Source organism: Mangifera indica, unplaced genomic scaffold, assembly GCF_011075055.1.
Source record: "Mangifera indica cultivar Alphonso unplaced genomic scaffold, CATAS_Mindica_2.1 Un_0005, whole genome shotgun sequence".
NCBI lineage: Eukaryota > Viridiplantae > Streptophyta > Magnoliopsida > Sapindales > Anacardiaceae > Mangifera > Mangifera indica.
In genome coordinates, this window is record NW_025401097.1 from 719,942 (window position 1) to 744,055 (window position 24,114).

General features: G+C 33.3%; 2 protein-coding genes and 1 long non-coding RNA gene across 3 annotated transcripts; 1 reads left to right on the top strand and 2 right to left on the bottom strand.

Annotated features, from left to right (window-relative positions):
* Positions 1 to 532: 532 nt before the first annotated feature.
* On the top strand, positions 533 to 14,388 carry LOC123205411 (developmentally-regulated G-protein 3). The gene is made up of 10 exons (XM_044622354.1): positions 533 to 691; positions 1,238 to 1,291; positions 1,820 to 1,993; positions 10,835 to 10,906; positions 11,197 to 11,256; positions 11,446 to 11,555; positions 11,849 to 12,148; positions 12,492 to 12,683; positions 13,723 to 13,774; positions 13,889 to 14,388. The coding sequence occupies exons 1-10, from the start codon at positions 650 to 652 to the stop codon at positions 13,937 to 13,939; spliced, it is 1,107 nt and encodes a 368-aa protein (XP_044478289.1). The 5' UTR covers positions 533 to 649; the 3' UTR covers positions 13,940 to 14,388.
* Positions 14,389 to 16,261: 1,873 nt separating this feature from the next.
* On the bottom strand, positions 16,262 to 17,399 carry LOC123205444. Its single transcript, XR_006499848.1, has 2 exons — positions 17,095 to 17,399; positions 16,262 to 16,772 (listed from the first exon to the last, which is right to left on the bottom strand). It is a non-coding gene; the product is annotated as an uncharacterized LOC123205444 (long non-coding RNA).
* A 978-nt stretch (positions 17,400 to 18,377) lies between these two features.
* Positions 18,378 to 21,371, bottom strand: LOC123205447. Its single transcript, XM_044622397.1, has 3 exons — positions 21,174 to 21,371; positions 19,885 to 20,160; positions 18,378 to 18,654 (listed from the first exon to the last, which is right to left on the bottom strand). The coding sequence occupies exons 1-3, from the start codon at positions 21,189 to 21,191 to the stop codon at positions 18,607 to 18,609; spliced, it is 342 nt and encodes a 113-aa protein (XP_044478332.1). The 5' UTR covers positions 21,192 to 21,371; the 3' UTR covers positions 18,378 to 18,606.
* Between the last annotated feature and the right edge of the window lie 2,743 nt (positions 21,372 to 24,114).

Sequence of the window (24,114 nt, forward strand, 5' to 3'; positions counted from 1 at the left end):
GGTCAAAAGACATAATTACCCCTGAAACATACCTGATAGTATTTGTCTTTTGAAGGTATTGAATAAATATAATTAAGATTTTTTTAAAATAAAATTATATGTATCTATTTTTAGTATATAAATAAATATACATTTAATACATATCATAATATGATTTGGTAATTTTAAATTAAAAATAAAAAATATTTAATTACATGATGACACATATAAATATGTGTCTATTTATATACTAAAAGTAAATATATATAATTTTAAATAAAGTAATTAGTTTGATAATTTTAATAAAATAAATTCAAAATTCGAAAAATCAAAATTTTTTTTTATTTCAGTAGACTAAATGTCATAGCTTGGTATTTGTTTGCGTTACCCCTTTTTGAAATAAATACATGATGATTTTTGCCTATTAAAATAATAGCCAGACCCACAAACTATATATCCATGGGCCCATATCCAAGGCCCAAGGCTCATGAGCAATTCAAAGCAAACCCAAAAACTGAATCTTAATTAAAACCCTTCTCGTTTCTTCGCCTTCTCGTTGTGCCTGAAACTCGTTCAAATTAGCACTACTAGTACTAATCGTCACATCCTAATATCAGTCGACCGGCCACCCTGATACGATCCCCAGAAGAAACCTTTAGCTCCCGAAAAAATGGCGACTGTGATGCAGAAAATCAAAGACATCGAAGATGAGGTAAATCCTGAACTTTAAATTATTGTAAAACAGAAAAATGGGTTGCAAATTTGACATTTTTCGTTGATTTGTAGTCATTTTACATTCGCTTAAGATTTGGTGAAATAATAGCTTTTTTTCTATTTTGCTTCAAATGAAGAAAAATAAATATTTGTCTCATTCAATTAATTCTCTGTTTGTTCGGATTTTTCTTTTTCTAAAAATTATAAATTTCAAATTTAAAAAATAGTCAGTGCGGGAGAACTGGACTGCTGAGTATCGGTGCTGTATTATTGGATTCCCTTTGAATGTTTAGTGATAGAATGTTTAAGCAGTCACTAAAAGAGTTGATTTATGTAAAGACACGGGAATATCCAAGTGTCATAGCATTTTTAATATATATTCGTTGCACAATAAATGATGTTGCCTGAATATGTATTGATAAGAATGCCAAACTTAAACTCAAAATGTTATTGTTACAAGTGTGATGTTTCATGTTACTAGAAAATATGTTCTGGTGTTGTTACCTTGATAGAATATTGATGATCGTGTCTGTGTTCATTGCAGATGGCAAGGACTCAAAAGAACAAGGCTACAGCTCATCACCTGGGCTTGCTTAAGGTACATACTTTTGTGCTTCTTGTTGTTTTTTTATGCTACTATTTTGAATGACTGTGCTTGCTGCTTTAATATTTTGCGTGCATGTGGATTTATTTGTATTTCTTCACATGGAAGGATTTTTTTTATTAGTTGCTTTAGAAGCACTTTAAAACCCTACCTGATATAGTAATCTTCAGTGTTTTTGCTGAAGTTGAGGGTGGCACACATAATTTTCAGTTTTTTTTTTTTTTTTTGTAATGACATGTACTTTGGTTCTGTTTCATATTAGCATTCTTGTGAGTAACTATGTAGTTTACATCCTTTGTTTTATGAACTACAACTATTTCTTAACTAGGATTATGTTGGATTTCTGATGCTTGGAACAGGAACCTAAGTTTTAAAGTGTTTCAATTTCTCTGATAAGTTTTGATAATTATTAGAAATGGGTTCAGAGTACCTTATTCTCTTTAGATTTTATAACATTTGGCTCTTGGTGTTATGAATTTCTTTGATGGTACTGATATTGTGATTGTTTCTGTGTTTCTCTAGGCTAAACTTGCGAAGTTACGGAGGGAACTCCTTGAGCCTACCTCTAAAGGTGGTGGTGGTGCTGGTGAAGGTTTTGATGTCACTAAAAGTGGAGATGCTAGGGTTGGTCTTGTTGGTTTCCCTTCCGTTGGGAAATCTACACTTTTAAATAAATTAACTGGAACATTTTCAGAGGTATGAAATTGTCAATCGTGATTTTGTTAATGTTTTATCTTTTACTTGTTTCATGAATAATTATTATAAATGCGACCAGCCTGCTAGTTTTCCTATAATTGTGTTAAAGTTCAATTACAATCACTTATTAAAAAAATAAAACTATTATTGTTCTTGATCTAATCACAAGCTAAATTATCTAAGTGTGATATGCCTGCTTGAATTTGAAATTCTGAAAATCACTATTTGGTGATGCATTTCTCTACCTGTGTTTTACAGTAAGAACTTCATTCTCTTTTAGTTATGGCTTTTATGATGTTGAGGTATTGTATTTTTAAAGGCTTGAAAGCCTACTGGGGTTGGAAATCTGTATTTGCAACCCTTTTTTAGCCCTATCAGGAATTGGGGTGAGTGAAAAGTAGGGAGAAGGTGGATGTTCTTTCGTATTGATGAACTTTGACTACCAATAAATTTGAAACATATTTTCTTTTGTTACGTCTGCAACTGTGTCACGATTGTCCCAATGACTTGTTCTTTCTGTGGTTGTGTTAGGGGTTGTGTTAGGGACCTAACACAATATTATTAATACTAAAAGATAAAGGTGTTGACAACAATAGATGTCAACTCCTACAAAAGCAAATAGAGGTGTCCTTCCTCTCGAAAGTCATAGCCTCCTAATTAGCCAAAAATTGTTCAAAATACCAGATAACAATATTCTCCTTCCTTTCCACTCAATCAAATAACGTTTATTTATTCTACCAATTTCTAACTTTCAAATTCAAATATTATCTAATAATTTATTTTATCCAGATCTCAAACATCTTATCTTAATCCTATCCTAATCTTATATTTTCTTAATTAATTAATTAATTAATATTAACAATATTCTTATAGTAATTATTATTGTAAAACACATGAATAATTGTGTAATTCTCAATATTTTATGAGAAGGAATTACAATCATTATATAGGGGATTAAAAAACCTAATTTAGGAAAGACTATCAATATATTTCTATTTTAACATGATACAATTACCTAATCCTATTTTAGAGAAATCCTAACCTAATATGTACAACTCAACACTCCCCCTCAAACTGCAGTATATAAATCATATGCACTAAGCTTATTACAAATGAACTCGATTCGGGGACCTCGAAAAGACTTTGTGAGAATATCTACAAGTTGATCGTTAGAGCTGACATGATTGGTAGTGATACATCAAGACAAGACCTTTTCTCGAATGAAGTGGCAATCAATCTCTATATGTTTAGTCCTTTCGTAGAAAACTAGATTGGAAAAAATATGAAGCGTTACCTAATTGTCACAAAGAAGCTTCATCTGAGATATTTCTGTAAATTTTAACTCCTGAATCAATTGTTTTAACTAAACAAGCTGACAAATAGCCAATGCCATAGCATAGTATTTTGCTTCTGCACTCAATCTAGCAACAACATCTTGCTTCTTGCTTTTCCATAAGACTAAATTGCCACCAATAAAGATATAGTATCTTGAAGTTGAATGTCTATAAGATGGAAAACTTACCCAATTTGCATTAGAATATCTGACAATATGTGTATGACCTCTATCTTCACACAACAACTCTTTACTTGGTGCTCTCTTAATATACCTCAGGATTCGAATAGTTGCATCCCAACGAGAGTCGCCCAGAGATTGCAAGAACTGATTGACAACACTAACTGAGAAGGAGATATCTGGTCTTGTGATAGTAAGATAGTTGAGCTTGTCTACTAACCTCTGATATCTTCAAGGATTTGCAAGTGACCCCCCCTATCCTAGCATGAGTCTAGTATTAGGGTCCATAAGAGAATCAATGGGTTTACAATCTAATATCCCTATCTCTTCCAAGATATCCAAGACATACTTTCTTTGAGATATGACTATACTTGATCTAGACTGAGCAACTTCTATCCTAAGGAAGCATCTAAGTAGTCCCAAGTCTTTGGTCTGGAAATGATTAAATAGATGTTTTTTTAACTGATTGATACCCTCCCGATCATTGCCAGTGATAACAATATCATTGACATAAACAAGATAAATACACTCTCCTCTTGATGTATGCCTATAAAATACAAAATGATCTGATTCACTGTGAATCATTCCAAACTCTTGAATAACCGTGCTAAAACATCCGAACCAGGCTTGTGGAGATTGTTTTAGGCTATACAGGGAGCGTTGAAGTTTACAAACCAATCCAAACTCCCCTTGAGCAACAAAGCCAAGTGGTTGCTCCATAAATATCTCCTTTTGCAGCTCACCATGAAGAAAGACATTTTTAATATCTAATTGAAATAGAGGCCAATGACAAATGGCAGTTGTAGATAAGAACAACCGAACTGAGGAAATTTTGGCTACTAGAGAGAAAGTATCATTAAAAATATAGAAAATAACTCAGACCGGTATTTCATTAAAAATAGTCAAGTGCACCTTGAAAAATATCAATGAAAGTCACAAAATAACAAAAACTTAAAACAAACTTGACTCAACTAGGTCCCGACATGTCAAAATGAACTAACTCAAATGGGGAGTTAACTCTATTATTGGCACGCTTTGGGAATGAAGAATGAGACAACTTCCCAAGTTAACGAGACTCACATTGAAAAGACGATAGACTCGACAAAGTAGGAACCATTTTTTGAAGCTTGGATAAACTTAGGTGTCCCAAACAATTGGAAAGCATGGTTGGAGACTCAATAGTAGTACAAGCAATAGAAGAAGGCAAACAAAGGTGATAAAGTCCCCGTGACTCAAGTCATGTGCTAATCGTCTATCCCGAACTGCAGTATTGTATAACAACAGAGTTTTTAGTAAAAGTAACTGAATAATTCAAGGTGTGCGTAAGTTTGCTAATAGACATAAGGTTAAAAGGATAGTGAGGAAGATAAAGAACAAATCTTAAAGGTAAAGAAGGTAGTGGTTGGGTAGGGCCCACAACTTTAGCCAAGACTTGTGTACCATCAATTAAAGTGCTAGAGGGTAAAAATGTGGAATGAGATAAATGAGAAAATAATTTAGAGTTACCAGATATGTGATCAGAAGCACCAGAATCCAAGACCTAGGGTCCCAAAGTAGAAGACTGAGTGAGACAGGCAACTAAATTACTAGAATGAGCGAGAGAGACAACTGAAGATTGAGATGACTGTTGGGCGGCCTGGAATTGTAGATATTCTTCATAATCGACACCTGTAAGAGTCAAGAAGGGTTGATAGGATTGGCCTGTAAACATTTCGAGTTGACTTACAAGATGACATAATTGGGCCTGTGCAGCATTTGCATTCTGAGTAGGTCGCCCATGTAATTTATAACACTTTTCCTTAGTATGTCCCCACCAACTACAGTAACTTCATCTAGGTCGACCCCCTTGTTTCCTCGAGCACCTAGATTATGTTGAGAATTGGAAGCCAAGACAAGGGAATTGGGGGCTATGGATCCAGATCCTATGCTATTGGAAGAGACTCGGAGTAGTTAAGTAAACACATAATCCAGAGTGGGAACAGTAGCACTAGACAAAATTTGATCCCAAAATGAGGCAAGATCCAGATTAATAGCAGTAAAGGTGAACACCATAAAGAATTTATCCCTCTGAACCAGCTCTTCGGTGACAGTTTTGCCAACGAGTATCAATGAATTGAGTTTTGCCTTCAAGGAGGCTATTCAACCGAGAAACTTAGACATGCCCATTTCTCGTTGTTTTAGATTGACAAGGACACAACGGAATAAAGTCTGTGGATGTTATTAGTGTAAAGGCATTTGGCCTGAGTCCATATCTCAAAGCAAGTTTTGTAGGTCTTATAGATAGGATGGAGTTGAGGATCGATTGTATTCCAAAGCAAATTACACAACAAAGCATCTGTTTTCTTCCATTGCAACTTATCTGCTTCGATATTGTCACGTTGGGTAATTAAATGATCCTCGAGGCCTTGCCCTATTCACTACAATTCAACTGAGTAGCCCAGGAGATGTAGTTGGCATTTCTCATTAATTTTTCGGCTATAATAACGGGAAGAGAAAGAAACAAGAAGGATTTAGATTTGGAACTCTTGATAGCCATATTAACCGATCAAGATAGAGAAATCAATCGAAAATTGGGAAATGCTGGTGAAGAGCACCTGGAGACGAGGCTAGAAGAGCGAACACAGTATGGAGAGAAGGAAAAATCTGGCGGGGAGTGTTTTCCGACGATGATGGAGAATGCCGGTGACGAACAGGAGCTTGATTGACTGGAGAAGATGCACCAGTATTGGCTAAAGATGATGGTGTCGGCAGTGTAGGCCCACGCGCGTCAGAACGGCAGATTGGAGAACATGATCCAAGGAGGAAACGACTAGTGCATGCAAAGCATTTCGGTGATCGATGACAGTAGGGTCACCATAGATTGACTTGCCGACGTCTTCTGAGTTGATTGGGAGAGGTGGTGTTGTTGCATGTTTGTTGGAGAAGCAAATCGATGACAAAGGCTACCAAGAGTATTGACAGCGCATGGAGGAACATGCGGTGGTGAATGGCGGTGCTCTTTCCAGGGGTTTGTTAGCGAAGTCGTTCTGGTCACAATGGTGTAGGCACAACCACCGAAAAAGGACAAGAATGTGATGGACAGAGAAGGCAATTGAAAAATGATGTGGACTCACTGGAGAGTGGATCAAGATCATTGGAAAATTTTTAGAAGCCTAATATAGGCTTTGATACCATCTAAAATACAAGAATAATTGTGTAATTCCCAATATTTTATAAGAAGGAATTACAATCATTATATAGGGGATTAATAAACCTAATTTAGGAAAGACTATCAATACATTCCTATTTTAACATGATACAATTACCTAATCCTATTTTAGAGAAATCCTAACGTAATATGTACAACTCAACAATTATTATATAATTTTTATCTAATCCTAACATTACTCGTATTTTTGAAACCCATCTTGTCTTCAAGGTAGAAAAATTAGAAAATCTCGTTCTTTTTTTTTTTTAATTTTGTATACATTCATTTCGATTATATATATATATATATATATATATATATATATATATATATATATATATATATATATTTATATTTCTTGCTATCCAATTTGAAAAAATGCCCCTCATGTTGTCATTGGTCCAATTGTCACAAGTGGTCAGAAATGTCAATCCCAAGTTGATCGCCATTGTCAGAAATACCACTCTATCTTCATTCATCCTAAGCACCACTGCATATGCCTTAAATTGCAACCTCGTAAATCTTTTCTCACCAAATTCAACATTATCCATTGTTAAGAATGCACAAGAAACTTCAAATCCAACCTCAATTTTGCTATTGTTCTCTTTAATCGTTTCTCTTTTTATGATTTCTTTAGACAATGATGATGGTGGCTAAGCCTTGATATCGTCATCTTCTTCTTCAATCACCTTCTTTTCATGACTTATTTTGCAATGGCAGTGACAAATGCAATTCCTTCATTTCTTTCGACCAGTTTTTCATTTTCATAAATCCATTGGCTAGATTATCTAATTTGGATTCCAGGGTTTCTGGCTTGTCTTTCACTATCTTTAAAATCTTTGCCACCATGGTTGTCAAAGGCACATCTCAGGCATACTTAAGCGATGCTTTACTTAAGGCGATGGCCACATTGCCTTGAGTATGCTCAAGGCGACCAATGGTTCAAAGATGATCGTTTTTAGCACTTTTTCGACGCCTTGGGAGAAGCTTTAGCGCCAAAAAAGCTCGCTTTATTATCATTTAGGTTATCCACAACTAGATTATAAGGTAATCGACAAATTCTAGACAGTTTTTGGCACAGTTTCAGGCTTTTAGGCAGGTTTTGGACAATTTTCAGTCTAATATGAAGCTTATTGACAATTTTTAAGGTCTCCGGTGAGATTAAAGATTGCCAAAGAGATCACTAACAAGTTCTAAGGTTGTCGAGAGGTCAACCGTGAGTTTTAAGGTTGTCGAGAGGTCAACAGTAAGTTATAGGGTTGTTAAAGAGGTTGTTAGAGATATTTAAGATTGTCGGATAGGTTCATTGATCCCTTATAAATGGTTGTTAGAGAAGTCTAGACATGGTAACTAATTATTGTCAAATCTGAGACTATTGGTACAATTGTCGGTCAATTTTTTGTTGTTGATGTAATAACAAATAATTTGAATTTAAGGGGAATAAAATAAAAATTAATAGAATTTTTTAATCGCCTTTGGTAAAAAAGCAATGCCTTTGCTTCGCCTTTTTCGCTTAGGCAATAAGACCTCTCATTGCCTCTTGGCGTTTTTCACTTTTGACATTTGTGCTTTCCCACATTAATTTTATTCTCCATCCTTTCCATTTTCCAATCCTTGCCCAAGTCTTACTGCTTTGATACCAATTTGTTAGGGAACTAGCACAATATTATTAATATTAAAAGATAAAAGTGTTGACAAAAAGAGGTGTCAACTCCTCTCAAGGCAAATAAAATTGTCTTTCCTCCCAAAGTTCATAGCCTTTCACTTAGCAAAACGTTGTCCAAAATACCTAAATAACAATATTCTCCTTCCTCTTTCCTTAGTCCAATGACCTCTATTTATTCTACCAAGATCCTTTTTTTCAAATTCACCTATTATCCAAATCATTTATTTTATCCAAATCTCAAATATCTTATTTTAATCTAATCCTAATCAAATATTTCTTTAATTAATTAATAGTAATATTATAATAATTATTATCTAATCATTGTCTTATTTGCTCCTTTGAAACCCATCTTATCCTCAAGGTGGGAAAATAATGTAAGGATTAGATGAGAATTAGATAAATTATTTGATTGGAATAAAATATTTGAAATTAAGATAAGATATTTAATAATAGTATAAGGGATTTAAGATTAGGATAAAATAAGTGGTTAGGTTAATATTTGAATTTGAAAGTTAGATATAAGTATGATAAATAGAGGGGATTAGGTTGAGGGAGAGAAGAAAAAAAATTGTTGTTTGGGCATTCAATAATATTTGTATTATGCTTCTAACAAATTAGTATTAGAGCATTGAGATATGGGGATTAATTAGAAAAGGATGAGAAGTAAGAAGATTTTTGAGGCATTGAAGTTGGAAGCCATGGAGATAATATGACCAATGAATTTAAGACAATGAAATCATCTATTTGAGGAGAAAACCATAAAAAGAATGGTGATTGATGAGGAAGATGATGAGATCGAGGGTGGTTTTGTAATTTTTGGTGCATTCTTAATGGTAGATGATGTTGAATTTGGTGAGACAAAGGTTGTGGTTGGAATTTGAGGCATATGTAATGATGCTTCAAACGAACAAACAATGTCAAAGTAGTGTTTTCAACAATGGTGAATAACATGGGGTTGATTTTTCCAACTAATGGTGATAAGTGGAGTGAAATGGGTGAGTTTTTTTTCAAATTGGATATGAAGAAATGTTTAAAAAAAAAATCAAATGGTGTAAAAAACAAAAAACAAAAATGAGATATTCTAATTTTCCCACCTTGAGGACTAGGTGAGTTTCAAAGGGACATGTTAGGGTTAGATAATAATAATTATTATAGTAATATTAGTTAATTAATTAAGATTATATTTACTTGAATTAAATATTTGATTAAGATTAGATATTTGAAATTAGGATAAGATATTTAAAATTATGATAGAATATTTGAGATTAGAATAAAATCAATTATTTGGGTAATAATTGAATTTGAAAGTTAGATATTTGTAGAATAAATAGAGATGATTGGATTGAGTGAGGAAGGCAAAATATTGTTATTTCGGTATTTTGGCTAGCCTTTGGTTGACAAGGAGGCTACGGCCTTTGGAAAGAAGGGTGTTACAGACCTGGAAGGATGGCCAAGTTTTCCAGTTTTCTGAAGGTTCCAGCAGCTCCACAGCAGCTCCTCCAGCAAGATTTCCAGAACAGCCTCCTCCTGCAGTCTCAATGTGCCAGAATTTACTCCAATCAATAACTCAACACAACAATCTCTCAATCTTTCATCCACCGCCAAGCAAAGGAAAAGAAATTAATTGTACTATGTTGACAATTTCATTTGCAAGTAAATTGATTGTACTGGGATAATTTCTATTCAATAAAGCTTCTGTTTCATTACATGTTCATGATGACAGTAAATTACATTACTTGCTCAAGCTTCATCATAATGTTCATCAACACAAATACAAAGTTCTCCACAAATCCACCAACTAAAACAGTAACTGAAATCAAACACTAACAGCAGCCACAATATAACAGCAACAGCAAAATACAGCAACAGCAAAATGAAAATAAATTCCAGGAATGCTGGGTTCTGAGAGCCAGCCCTCTCCACTTCTGCTCAACAGCTCAAAATAACATCATAATCCTCTCCTGCTCTTCCCTGCTTTCTCCCCTTTTATGTGCCGCCTCCTAACTGTCTATGGTCCCCACCCCTGCAGGCTGCTCTCTGAATTCTGGAAAGTGAACTTCAATTAATTCCAGCTGCTTGGGTGCTTTGTCCAGACTGCCCTCTTCCCTTTTGCTCTCAGCTGGGCCAAAATCCATACTCCCTGGGCTGTCTTCTGTATTAGCTCCCTTGGGCCTGCGGTGATAAACCCTTGTAATTAGGTTCCCAACAAAGGGCATCTTGTTGTTAGCTTTATTTTCTTTTACCATTAATAATATTTGTGTTTTGTCCCTAACAAGTTGGCATTCAAATGTCTAGTAAATGCTTGGCTTGGCAGTATGAAACCTGTATATTTATTGTCATTCTATGTCAGTTGTGTGTGGTGGATCAGGGGTCCAATAGATTGGAATGGATGGTGTGAAACTTGTCCATTGTCAACATTTCTGCAAAGTTATAATCATGGATTCTGATTTTGTATATATTTGTTATGATCTGCAGGTTGCTTCATATGAATTTACCACCTTAACCTGTATCCCAGGTGTGATCACGTATAGAGGGGCTAAAATTCAGGTACTGTTATTCATACTTTTTTTTTCTTTAAATTTTGGGCCGTGACATGGTCTTTTGTAATGTTATATTTAGATGTGATAGTGGTAGTTGAAAATTATGTTAGGGAACTATATGTTATTTATCAGTCAAAATATGTGAGCAGTGATCCTGGAGAAAACATGTTTTTGTGATACATTCCTGTGAGTCCAAATGAATATTTATTGGTTTACATACTTTGTTTCACTGCATTGCTCAGGGTTGACATAATTCTATAATGATATATGTAATGCATCTTCTTTTATGTTTGGCAGTTGTTGGATCTTCCTGGTATTATTGAGGGTGCTAAGGATGGGAAGGGTAGAGGAAGGCAGGTAAGTCATGAAAATTTTATTCAACTTTTAATTTTTGGATTTTTATTAGCCATATTTGAATTTTCATTTTATTGTGCTGTGAAAGGGTGGTGAAAGTTCATAATTTCTTTGAGCCTCACACTCCGTGGAGTTGAATTTTTTTTTTGGTTCCAACTTTTTTTATTGTCAATTTCATTGAATGGAATCCAGGTTATCAGCACTGCTAGGACTTGTAATTGTATCCTAATTGTTCTTGATGCGATAAAGCCAATAACTCACAAGCGACTGATAGAGAAAGAGCTTGAGGGTTTTGGTATAAGGTAATACGTGTGTGCTTTGAAACATCTTTGTTCAATAAGCTTTTGCTCTTCAGTGTTGCTCCAGGGAAAAATGAATAGTATCTTTTTTCTTAAAGAGCCCTCCTCTTTCCTGTGATATTATGCATTCATGAAGGCATATTTGCTACTCAGTTTGATGCTAATCATGTAATTTAAACTTAAGAATTTTTATGCATGCTACTATTTGAAATTTGAGCAAATTGTTTGCAGTCTCCCATCTTAATAAACTGCATATTCTTCATATTGATTTAAGTGTGTATCTATGCTGATAACAGGTTAAACAAGGAACCGCCCAATCTGACGTTCAGGAAGAAGGATAAGGGAGGTATTAATTTTACCTCAACAGTTACCAACACACATCTAGACTTAGACACTGTGAAGGCAATTTGCAGTGAGTACAGAATTCACAATGCTGATATTACACTGAGGTATGATGCGACTGCTGATGACCTCATTGATGTCATTGAGGGCAGTAGGATATATATGCCTTGCATCTATGCTGTGAACAAGATTGATCAGATCACCCTAGAAGAACTGGAGATATTGGATAAACTTCCTCACTACTGCCCGGTCAGGTAATTCCTATATTTGGTTTTGTTCTCTCATAATTGCTTAAGTCCTTTCTCTTTAATTACATTTTCATGAAAGATAAATATTATGAACCATGGGTCGAGTTTGTAAAAATTTATTGGATGTTAAAATCTCCCTCATACATACTCTAACATTGACCAGCTGATTGAAGCATTAAATTTGTAGATTCTGCTTTTCAACAGTTTTACAGTTCACAGGCATTTTGTAATACCATTATGTGGTATAATACAACAATCCATAGTTTACCTTTTATAATATGTTTCGGAGTTCTTTTTGCCTGCTTACTTTTCTAGTAATTTATTTCATGATCTGCATGACTTTATACAGTGCACATTTGGAATGGAACCTCGATGGTCTACTGGACAAGATATGGGAATATCTTAATTTGACTCGTATATACACCAAGCCCAAAGGGATGAATCCAGACTATGAAGACCCTGTTATTCTGTCATCAAAGAAGAGGAGGGTTGAGGACTTCTGCAACAGGATCCATAAAGATATGCTTAAACAATTTAAGTAGTGAGTATTTTTTCCCATATATTTTTTCTCTAAAGTTTTGATTTTGTAAAAGATGAGAGCGTCAGTAATTGGTTCAAATGTAAATTCTGGAAACTTGTTTATTTGTTTGCACACTTTCTATGCACAGGGAGTTATTATAGGAGTCAGTCTAGTGGTTTAGTTTGTGTTACCGAGGAAAAAGTAAGTCTAGCTTACAAGGCTTACCTAGGAGTCTAATCTGGGCTTTTGTTTAGTTTGCTCCTTGAATATTGTGTCTAGGGTTAGATTCGAATTGAGCGAAGCTTGAGTCTGCCTAAGCTCAAGCTTGGCTCGATTTGAACGGAGTCAAACTCAAGCTTGCTTCAAAAGTGTTCAAGCTCGACTTGTTTAAGAGAAATCAAGCTCAAGTTCAAGTTCGAATCGAGTTTTGAACTCGATTTAATACTAAACGACGTTGTTTTAATTAATTCATATCAAATTTTTCAGACTCGCGAGCTTGACAAGTCAAATATCGTTAAAGTTCAAGCTCAAGCTAGAGTTAAAAGATATTTAACTCTCAGGCTTGAGCTCCAGTTCGGGTTTGTTTGAGTCTGGCTCGTTTTAGGCTCATTCAAACCAAACTCAAGTTTGGACAAGGCTGGGCTCAAATCCAGCCTTAATTGTATTCCTGCTTGCAATCTGTCAAGTGCCATAATTAAATCAAGTGGTATCCTAATACCAAGAAATATAAGCCAGTTGATGCTACTGACTCTGTATTGGGGAGAAATAATTTGTATCAGGACGCTTATCCTTAGTTTTGTCATGATTTAGATTTGGTCGGATAGGATTTTCTTTTCCACAAAACGCAAGTTCATGCCTTTTTGGTCTGTAGGAACCCAGGACCCTCTGCTAATGTACCTGAAAAAATTTGGTTAATTCTGTTATATGGTAGATCTTTATTTCCTAATTACTTGATTTCCTATAGATGCTCTAGTTAGGTTTCCTTGTTCAGTTTCTGTCTTCATTTTTCTGGTCTTTATTTATCTCAAAGAGAGTACTGACACTGGGAAAATTGATACAGTGCTCTGGTATGGGGGTCAAGCGTGAAACACAAGCCCCAAAGAGTTGGCAAGGTTTGATTGAAATCTGATGCTTACATGCTCAATTCCTTTATTTTATTAGAATTGTGATGTTTTTTCCATGCCTATGTTCATTCACTTGGCCGATTGAAATCTAAATCTTACCAGGAGCACGAGCTTGAAGATGAAGATGTTGTTCAAATCATCAAAAAGGTGTGATTAAAGAATATTGAAATCCATCGGTATTGTGCTGCAAAAGTCTACCTGAAATCCTTATGTAAGGGTTCAGATCCTGTGATGAGACTAGGTAGAGAGACCAAGAGACAGGCTTGATATGTAATTAAGCCATTTTGTGATCAAGCGCTTCGAATGGGTGGATGATTCAACTTGTTTCTTGGTTAGTATTTTTTTAAGCTCGTGTTTTGTTGTGTATGAGATTAGAGAATTAAGAGAATTTAGCGCTTCTGCCTCTTTCTGAACCTCTTTTTGCCTTTTCTTAGTCATCCCTGAATCTACATTTAAAAAATTTGAGCATTGCATTGTAAAAGTCACTGAGATGGCTTATTTGTAAGTTATTGACAGTTGTTACATGTGATAAGCACTCAGAACAATGATTTTGCATGATATACTTGAGATATTCTTTATACGAATCTACTTGTTCTTATTTCGATTGAGGATTTGGTTACATAGTTGTAAGGATATGTAAGGAGTATATATTACTTAATGATGTATGTGGAGGGCAATACTGCCCAGATGCCGTAGATAGAACTTTAAGAATGGATTGAGCATCAGAAACAACAATGATATATGTTGAGGATACGTTAAGCAGATACTGTAGATAGAACCTTTAGAATGGATTGTGTTTAAGAAATAGAAATGATCTCTCTGGAGGAAAATGTTACCCAAGTACTATAGATGGAGTCTTACGGCTGGACCGGGCATAGAAAACAAATTTAGTAAAATTCCTCTTTTATCACTGCAATAAAAGCACAATATCAATGGTGGTCATTGTTGTCATAGCACATGCATGCTACAAGATGTGATGAAAATAATTAGAAAGGGCATTTAATCTCACAATAATAGCACATGTATGCCACTATCATATTTAGATCGTCATTATTCCAATCTTTATGTCAGCTTATTTCAACTATTATTTGTACAGTTGTATTTGTACTACTTATACAATTATATTAGCTACGAAAATAATAAAAATTCAATATGATGAATATATATATGTGATCTTGTTATTATTATTATTATTATTTTGAATTGAGGATTGATTACTTTGTCTGTATGTCTTTTTGCCACAAGATCGACCGTCTGTGTGTGTGTTTTTTTTAACTTTGAATTAAGGATTGATTACTTTGCCTGTATGTCTTTTTGCCACAAGTTCTGACCGTTTCGGTACTATTGCTAAAAGATCGGCCATTATGTGTGTGTGTTTAACATTTTATAAATATAAATATAAATAAAAGGTAAGTATCACTTTCAATCTCTTATGCTATCACAATTCACATTCTGTATGAACGTGTTTTAGCATCAATTTATAGGTGTATATTGATGGACTCATCACACTTTCTGGGTGTATATTGTTAACGACGTATTATTTTTGTGGGTATAACATATCTCTACAAGTGCATAGTCTATTTCAAAGATGTCTTCTCCTCGTAATGACTTTTTAGAAAACATATCCAAAACCATATGAGAAAATCATGTGGTCATGGGTGTCTACGGGAATTTTATGTCCTTCACATGCACTCAAGAGATATCTGAGTCTTACACATGTTCCATGGATTTTCTATATCCCAAATTATTGCACTAACTCTCATAAAATATGAAAAATCATCAATTAAATATATGTTTTCAAAATCATGCTCTTGAGGGCATGTAAATCTTATCTTGGGTTTTATCTAACATTCACATATCATGTACATGCGCATGATATTTCATATTCTCTTTTGGACACAGCTCGGTACTTCAACATATTTTATCGTCACTTAAATTCTCATGAGATAGCTTCTATGAATGTTTCTGCATCTACCATGAACATGCGTCCATTCTCTCTCTTATGCATGATTGTGCATTATGTGTAAACAGACTTGTACTCTAGCGCAACATTAGATTTGAAAATGAACAGGTGGGTTAGGTGTGAGTCTAGTAAAACAAGTACAAATAAAAAATATATTGATTTACACAGGTAATATTTTTTAAAATATGAACTTGGCCGTGTGGGAACAGATCAACTTACAAGTTATCCATTAATATTAATTTTTTATTATTTTTTTTATTTTTGTTTGTTTAATACATTTATTTTATAATTTTTAATATTTTTTTTCAAAAATATATACATATTCTACAAAAAAAATAAAAATTTATCTCAAATTATAAAAAATACTTTCTATAAATTGGAAGAATTTTATTTAACATGGAATAAATATTTATAATAAAGTGTTTAATTAGTGTTTATATTTCTTAAATTTGTTTTCAACACAATAAATTCTTTAATTTTACAGTAGATTTGAGTTTATTTCATGTAGGGTTGAATTCAAACAGAATCGACCTTAAGCTCAACCAAACTTAAACTCGACTCAATTATTACTAAAACGAGCCCCAACTCAGGCTCGGCAAGTCAAAAAATTCAATTTTTGAATTTGGCTCACTCACGAGCCAAACTACTTGCAAGCCACTCACAAGTCTGGCTTGGATAGGCTTAACAAGTCTGATCACGAGCCAAGTTTGACAAGAACAAACGAGTCTATTCAAAACTCGTGCTTCTAGGCGGAGATTTAGCTTGAGGTGGTGGTTGTCAGGAAAGTTGAGCTTGGCCTTGTCGCCACGTATGCGCTTGGCGGCTTCATTGTAGGCTCTGCTAGCTTCTTCGACTGTGTTGCAGGTACCAAGCCAGACTCGGGCTCCTTTGTGAGGATCTCTGATTTCAGCCGCTCACTTCCCCCATGGCCTCTGCCTTATTCCTCTGTACAGTGCTTCCGAGTTCGTTGAGTCTTAGGTTTATACTCCATCTGCCTCTTCTTTTCACCATTTTCATTCCTCACTAGATAAAGTGATCTTTCCAGAGAAATATAACTCTTTTTCCAAGAAAATATGAAGGAAATTATAAGTTTATGGGCTGATTAAGATTTAATATTCGATTCTGGATCTGCCATATCCAAGAAAGGCAACTAATAAGAGAAACATATTAAATGAAACTGTAACTTTAATAATCCATCTAGAAGATCAAACAAAACAAAATGAAACGACAATATAAACAGAAATTTTTACAGCATCAAATCACAGAAATTATCAAAGAGCAGCTAAGAATATTGAACCTTTAAAGTTAACTGTTGCAAAAACCCCGATGAAAAAAGAAATGTTACCTTGGCAGGCTTTTGAGCTTCAAACTATTTAGCGTAGTCCAAGCCCAAGAGGTCTAAATTGGTGTCAACTTCCGACCATAAGTCTTCCGCTGTCAATTTCGGCTACATTTCAGATCAACGAAGTCGGGAATAATGGCACCGCCACACATTTTTTCTGTGGTACTTTAAGAGAAAGCAAAGAGAGAAAAGAGAGATATTATGTTGTCTTGTAATGTGAGAGAGAAGGTCTGCTGCCCGCCTTGGCTCTCGAGCCAAGTCAAGCCGCTAGTCTCAAAGTTGGAGTTCGTTTTTTCAAGTATATAAAGTTTGGCTCGAATTCATTCATATATAATTCGATTTGAATCTAATTTTAATTTTATGTCAAGAAAAAAAAAATATGTGAAATTTGTATTGAGTATATTGTAAGTTTGATATTAAAAAAGAAAATGAAGAAAATGAATAAGAAAGAAATCACAAGTGACCTATGGGTATTCACAGGTTCCACTCAAAGGGGACAACTTACATTATAATACTCTTGTATAACACTCATAACAAGTTGAATCACACTACAGATTTTTTGTCTTAGTATTTCTTATAATTATCTTTATTTATTCTTGATCAAAAGACTTGTTTTCACCAAAGGTTAAGTGTACTCCCAAACCATACTATCTAACTTTTAAAAACTCCAACTCTCATTTATGAGCAAAATTCTGTTAAAAAATATTAATTAAAATTAAAAGCAGAACCTTCATTAAATAAAAAAATTTTAAAAACTAAAATTTTATTACATTTTCCCTTCTTCAGTTTGAAAATCTAATATTTTTCTCTTATCCAAAGTTTGAAAAACGATAATTTTTTCTTTAGATTTCGTTGTCTCTGATCATGTTGTCTCTCCCTCCTGATTTATCTTCTCCTCTCAACTTATTTTCACCCACCAATGACATTGATTTCCTTTGACGAAGACAAAATTGTCTTCATTGATGGCAATGTTTGATTAGCAAGAGAAGATACGCTAAGAGGAAAAGCTAACGCGGTCAAAGACGACAAGTTTTGTTGTCTCCCACAATGGTTTCAAAACTCTAGAAAAAAATTGTCATTTTTCAAACTTTAAATAAAAAAAATTTTTAACACAATCCTTATAAAATTGGTTGACTACAAAATACATATTTGATTGTTTTTTTCTTTTAAATTTTGTTATAATAGAATTCCAAGATTGAACCTTCTAGAAAGAGATGATCATTTTTACTTTGTTAGGCAAGAGGCTGAGGTGGGTTATTTTTCATCTCATTATAATTGGAATTTCATTCAAAGGAAATCCAACAACCTGATAATTAGAGTAATAATTTGATGATACAAAAGAGTGGAAAAGATGAAGGTGAGAGTAGCCATTAAGATGAAGAGTGAAAAAAAAAAAATGAAAAGAGAAAAAGAAAAAAGAGAGGATTGGTTCAACTCTTCATTACAATTTATGATTTCATTTTCATTACACAAACTTCCCAAAACCATCCAAAAAATGGCGTTGCTTTACTTTCTTTAGGCTTTCACACAACAGTTGAAGTAGCTGAAAATGCCCCTCCTTGTCTGTCAAAAAGCAAAAACAAGAAATTGTAATGAGAATCAAATTGAGCCTACTTTGAAAAAAATTATACAAGTTCTTTTCTTTGGTTCCACCATTTGGGTCTCTCCAAACACGGAAAGATGCAAAAATCTTCTTATAGACAAGACTATGCAAACAATCAACATGCATAATATGTGGCTAAGAACAGCTGCGGCATGTGCACCATTTGAATTTGCGGCCTAAAAGTTTATCATCAAGATCAAGTTCCAACTCTCAAATATTAATGCTTTCAAGTTCCCTTCTCCCCTGGGAACACGTCTCTATTATGAATAGCCTCTTACATAAAATTGTAGCTTTCTAAACGGCTGACCTACAACCCATGGAATGAAGGTAACCAAACCACACCAAATAGATCAAACTCTCAATCTAATCAATTTGGTAAGTCAAAAGTTTGATTTTTATATGTCGTAAAATGAGACTTAAACTCATCTCATGCTCTTATATACACGAAATCTTTTTTGTTACCATTCAAACTACTCTTAAAAGTTAACACACTAGACTTAACTAGGTACAACGCAAAGTTAACTTACTATGCGAAGAAAAAGTCAAATTTTTAGCGCACTGCTTGAATTCTATTACACAATTTGTAACTTGTAAACTTTTCGAGTTGGTTTTCGAAAAAGACGTATCTAAATAGACAATATCCTATTCAGATGTGGCTAGTTGTCTCTGCCTCGGATCCTTGGTACACCACATGTTTCATCAGAGATTAAGCCTCCACAATCACATGGGACCATTTCCTTCTTCTAATTGATTAGAGTCATCTTGTGGCAAGCTTAGAATTTTATATTTGACACGGCAAAGTATGAAACAACTCAACACGTACAATATATATTTTCTTATGTCACTAATAACTATGCAACAACCAAATACATAAACAAATTTATGTCAAATTATTTATACAATGAGCGGACCATAATGTTCTAAATCCCCTGAATCTGTTGTCTAACAAGCCATAGGTTAACTGTCTTACTAAAAAAAATGCTTCAAGTTAATTGCTACCTACTAACTGGTTGAAATCGACCCACAGAATTTAATAGGTAACAAGTAAACAATTACCCCACCAGTTATATTATAAAATGTAAGCAACAATACCCACCTATTTATTATACAACAGTCTGAGTTTTAATCAATCATGTTTATGTTACCTAAAAATGCTCTACATTCAAAAAGGCTCGGCCAAAGAATCTTACCGTCGGAGAGTGGTGGCGGCTCTGATGATAATAGTGGGGCTGGTGCTGATCATGGTGACCATTTTGGGTGGTGGTGGCGGTGATGGTGGTGGTGGTTGTGGCCGTGGCAGAAGGATTAATGAAGTCTTCTTCGTTTCCAAGACTTGCTCTGGAGACATCTCTCTTGTTTTGCTTCCTCATTTCTCTGATTTTGGAGAAGTCCATGGAGTAATCAGGCAACTCTCCCTTCTGATCCCAGTCCCCAAATTGTGGCACTGAGAGACATGGACCATTTTTCTATAAAAAAACAACTTCCAATGAATCCAATATCCAAGTTTGCTTTTTTCCAGAAGTCTGAAGCTAAACTTAGAAGTTAAAACACCGCTGTACTAAATATGAAGATCTTTTGAAACACTCAACATGCATTAATGCGCCTTCAAACCCATGAGCAGGCAAAAAACCGAGAAGAGGCAACATTAATTTAATAAAAATTTGTAATTTCAAGAACACAGATTTGTGACAGAGGCCAGTGGGGCCAAATTCCTTAATTTTCAAATCCAATGACACAAAAACCAAGACTGGAGGAGAAAATTAGTATAAAAAATTAAATTTTTAATTCAAATGACCAAAAACCGTTGGCAGCTTTGACTGTTTCTCAGATTTGACCAAGTGTGCTGATTGCTACTTTGAGTGCTTCAATAAAGGTCAAAGAAAATTAAAAGAAAAATCACTACCAAAAAATGGTAAATAAATGTTGAAACAGCCAATCCAAAACGACGAAAACAAAGATTATTGTTTATTTTACTTAAATAATTTTCATGTCATGAATGAAACCCAGACTATGGTGAAAACTTCAGATTCATATGGTTTTTAAAGGTGAAAATTTTAATCATCTAGAGCTTCAAATTGGAAATATAAACTTGATCTTATGTCCGTTTGGTTTCTGGGAAATCATTTTCAAGAGAAAAAGAAACTAAACTCATAAGCACTTCCAGTCAGAAGCACTTTTGGAGCTCTCTTTGAAAGTAAACTAAACTACATGTTCTAAATCTACTTTCTGGAGCTTTTTTTCTCAGTAAACAAACACCTTAACAATATAAAAGGAAAGGAGAATCCATTTTCCAAGAGAAACAACGAAATCAATGCATAAGGAACTTCCATTGAGAAGCACTTTTGCAGCTCTTTAAAACAAAAAAGAATTTCAAAACACATGCTTTTCACTCACCATATTGAACATTTTCCCGGCAAACAAACACCCCAGAACAAGGAAAGAAAGGAGAAACAGCACAGATAGAGAGAAAATCAATTACCTCCTTACGATCATCCATTAAAAGCTGAAAAGAGATAAGCAAAAGCTGATTGTTATCTCAAAGTTGATGGAAATAGCTGGTTTTTAGAATGGAGTAGAGCACGAGAGAGGAAGGAAAAAGAGATAGATATGAAGATGGTCGACGTGATGGAGAGAGAGAGAGAGCGCAGTGCTTTTGCGCTTTGGGATGGAAAAGCTTCCGAGGCAGAAGCACTTTTAAAGTAGGAACTGCGAAGCTTCGAACTATAGGAAAGTTACCGCGGAATGACAGCAAGATCCAGAATGCTCTCATGCAACCAATAAGGCAAACTTTGGTTAATACCTTAAGGTGCCTGTATTTGTATTTTTTAAAATTTGTTGCCAAAGCCCATACTGAATTATTAATTATATTAGATTTATAAAAGATTTTTATAAAATATTTTTATCGTGTTATTAAAAATATAACATGGAAAATGATATTTGTTTTGAGTGTATCGAATGAGTTTTACCTGGTTACGAAGACGGTGTTATAAAAGGATACCTTAGTCTATTAGGTGAGAAGGCATATATTCTACTATTAGGGGGTTTTCTGGGATTCTTGGAACCATAAGAACGTTTTTGTAATCAAACTAAAGATTAGGGGATGCTGTGAGCCGCCCAAAAAGTTTTATATTGAATTACTAATATGGGCTTTTAGTTTAACTTTATTAACGAGATTTCCCCAACACGCTTTCGGTTTGTACTTTCTGCGGAGATCATTAAGGTTCCGTGTGGCTCCGTCTCCTCTTCCTAGCTGTCTCCAACACGGTTATTTTTTCAACATTTCAACATTCAATGCAAGAAGCAATTATTTTAAAATGATTATGACATATCCTCATCCCTTAAAATATTATCAATTAATATTAGTGTTAACGCTGAGTATTTAATAAATTAAATAAAATAATATAATATTTTTTTATTTTTTTATTATTATCAAACAAGTATAATAATTATCAATTTAGAAATAACATTAATTTATATTATTTAATTTTTAATTTAATTTATTTTTACAGTAATTTATTTTATATTAACTTTTAATTTTGATAATAAAATATTGTTTAATATAAAGATTATGTAAAAATTTAATCAAATAAATGATATTATATTTTTTTATTAAATAATATAATTTTTTATTAATTTTTTATTATAATTAATATGTTAAATAATACAATAAGTGTTATTATGTAAATCTAAATATTAAAAAATTGTTAAAATAATATTAATTTTATTACAATTTTATTCGATAAAAATACCATCATATTAATTAAAAATTTAAAATAACAACTTAACGTGTAAGTTTATTATAATTATTTTATCTATATTTATATAATTTTAAGGATAAAAATATTCTTGTATTTAATTAAAATTACAAATCACTTAGTCAATGTAACATTATCAATCACATGTCATCAACACACTTTTAGTTAAGATGAGATAAAACAAGATTAAGATGAGATCAGTCAAAATTGACCAACACCCTATTAGAGTCAATCGAGCCACCATCGCACATGTGCTAGACTTTTCATTTAGCTTTGTTTTAATTTTTCTCTTATCTTTATACTTTTGATTTAACTTAACATTTAAAAGTATTTCTATAAAATTATACCTCAATATTCTTTATCAATATTAATTAAAAATAATTATTATTTATATATGTTAATTTTAATAAACACATTACTAATTTACATCCTAGTAATATTTTATTTTTTCTATTAAAAGATTATCCCAGCCAAATGTACCTAACATTTTTGACCTAATAAAAATCTTAAAATAAATAAGAAATTTATACATTGAAGTAGTATTCATTTATTATTATTGATGAACAAAGGATTATTATAATATTACCATATTATAATTTTGGTAAATCATCATATAAAGTTAGTCACGTTATTCAATTCATCAAACTTGAAAGAGGTTAAGTATTGATTCAAGAAGACATTTTTATTTTTTTGGTAACTGATAATTCTATTAATATTTGTTGGATAAATAAACTCGAAATACAGTGATTAAACCAACACCATTATACCAGAAAAGTTAAGATTTTATAAATGTAATAAAAATTTAAACTCAAACCTTCATTTTAAAAGTTCAATGCTCCATTAATTTTGCTAACCCTTAAGATTCATTGAGACATTTTGAACTTAATTGTAAACATAATTTTTATTATTTAAAAAAACTATGTTACTTTTTTTTTCGGTAAAACAGGGGGCAAAGCCCAACAATAAAAAAGGAAAATAAATCAAGAGAAGTTAAGACTCTCTTAAAATCACATTATATAATTTCTTGAAGCTAAGAAGAACTTTAAAAAAACATAAAGAAAGTATCTGCAGAGACAAGAGTCTTTTTTGCAATTCAAGCTGCTGCATAGTTTGATTTTTGAGTAGAATGAAAAATTTTTATATTCTAATTTAATGAAAACATGCTCCCTATATTAGTAATAAGATTGACATCATGACCAAAAATGTAATCTTTACTAAGAATAATATCAACCGCATCCTTGTAATCAGACTATATCTGAAGATTAGATAGACAACGAGTCTAAACAAACTTAAGTTTATGATAAATGAGCCACAACTCTATAATAAAAGGTGTGCAAAAACTTAACAGCACCATAAAATCACCTATGAACTTACTTTTATTATATCTAATTAACCCGCCAACGAAAGTACAACCTATAACCATATTAATAGCAATATCCACATTAAGTCAATACCATCCGGCCGAAGAAAGTGCCCACACTTCATTATGGGATAACACACAACAATCAGGTATATTTTTTAAGGAAAAGTTTCAAGTTTTCAATATTTCAACCACCTATCTACGAATCTAAAAAGGGCCATCAATTGGCCTTAAATAATTCGGATTGTGAATATTCTAATTTCTCTAAAACCATAGTGAATAGGTAACAATAGAAAATGTAATGT

What these genes read in the sequence shown, in the direction of transcription:
- LOC123205411 (XM_044622354.1), top strand. Translation starts at nt 650, where the DNA reads ATGGCGACTGTGATGCAGAAAATCAAAGACATCGAAGATGAG. An exon ending in CTTGAGGGTTTTGGTATAAG is followed by an intron (nt 11,556 to 11,848) that starts GTAATACGTGTG and finishes TGCTGATAACAG; the next exon opens with GTTAAACAAGGAACCGCCCA. An exon ending in CCTCACTACTGCCCGGTCAG is followed by an intron (nt 12,149 to 12,491) that starts GTAATTCCTATA and finishes GACTTTATACAG; the next exon opens with TGCACATTTGGAATGGAACC.
- LOC123205447 (XM_044622397.1), bottom strand. An exon ending in GCCGCCACCACTCTCCGACG is followed by an intron (nt 18,655 to 19,884) that starts GTAAGATTCTTT and finishes GCTTTTTGACAG; the next exon opens with ACAAGGAGGGGCATTTTCAG.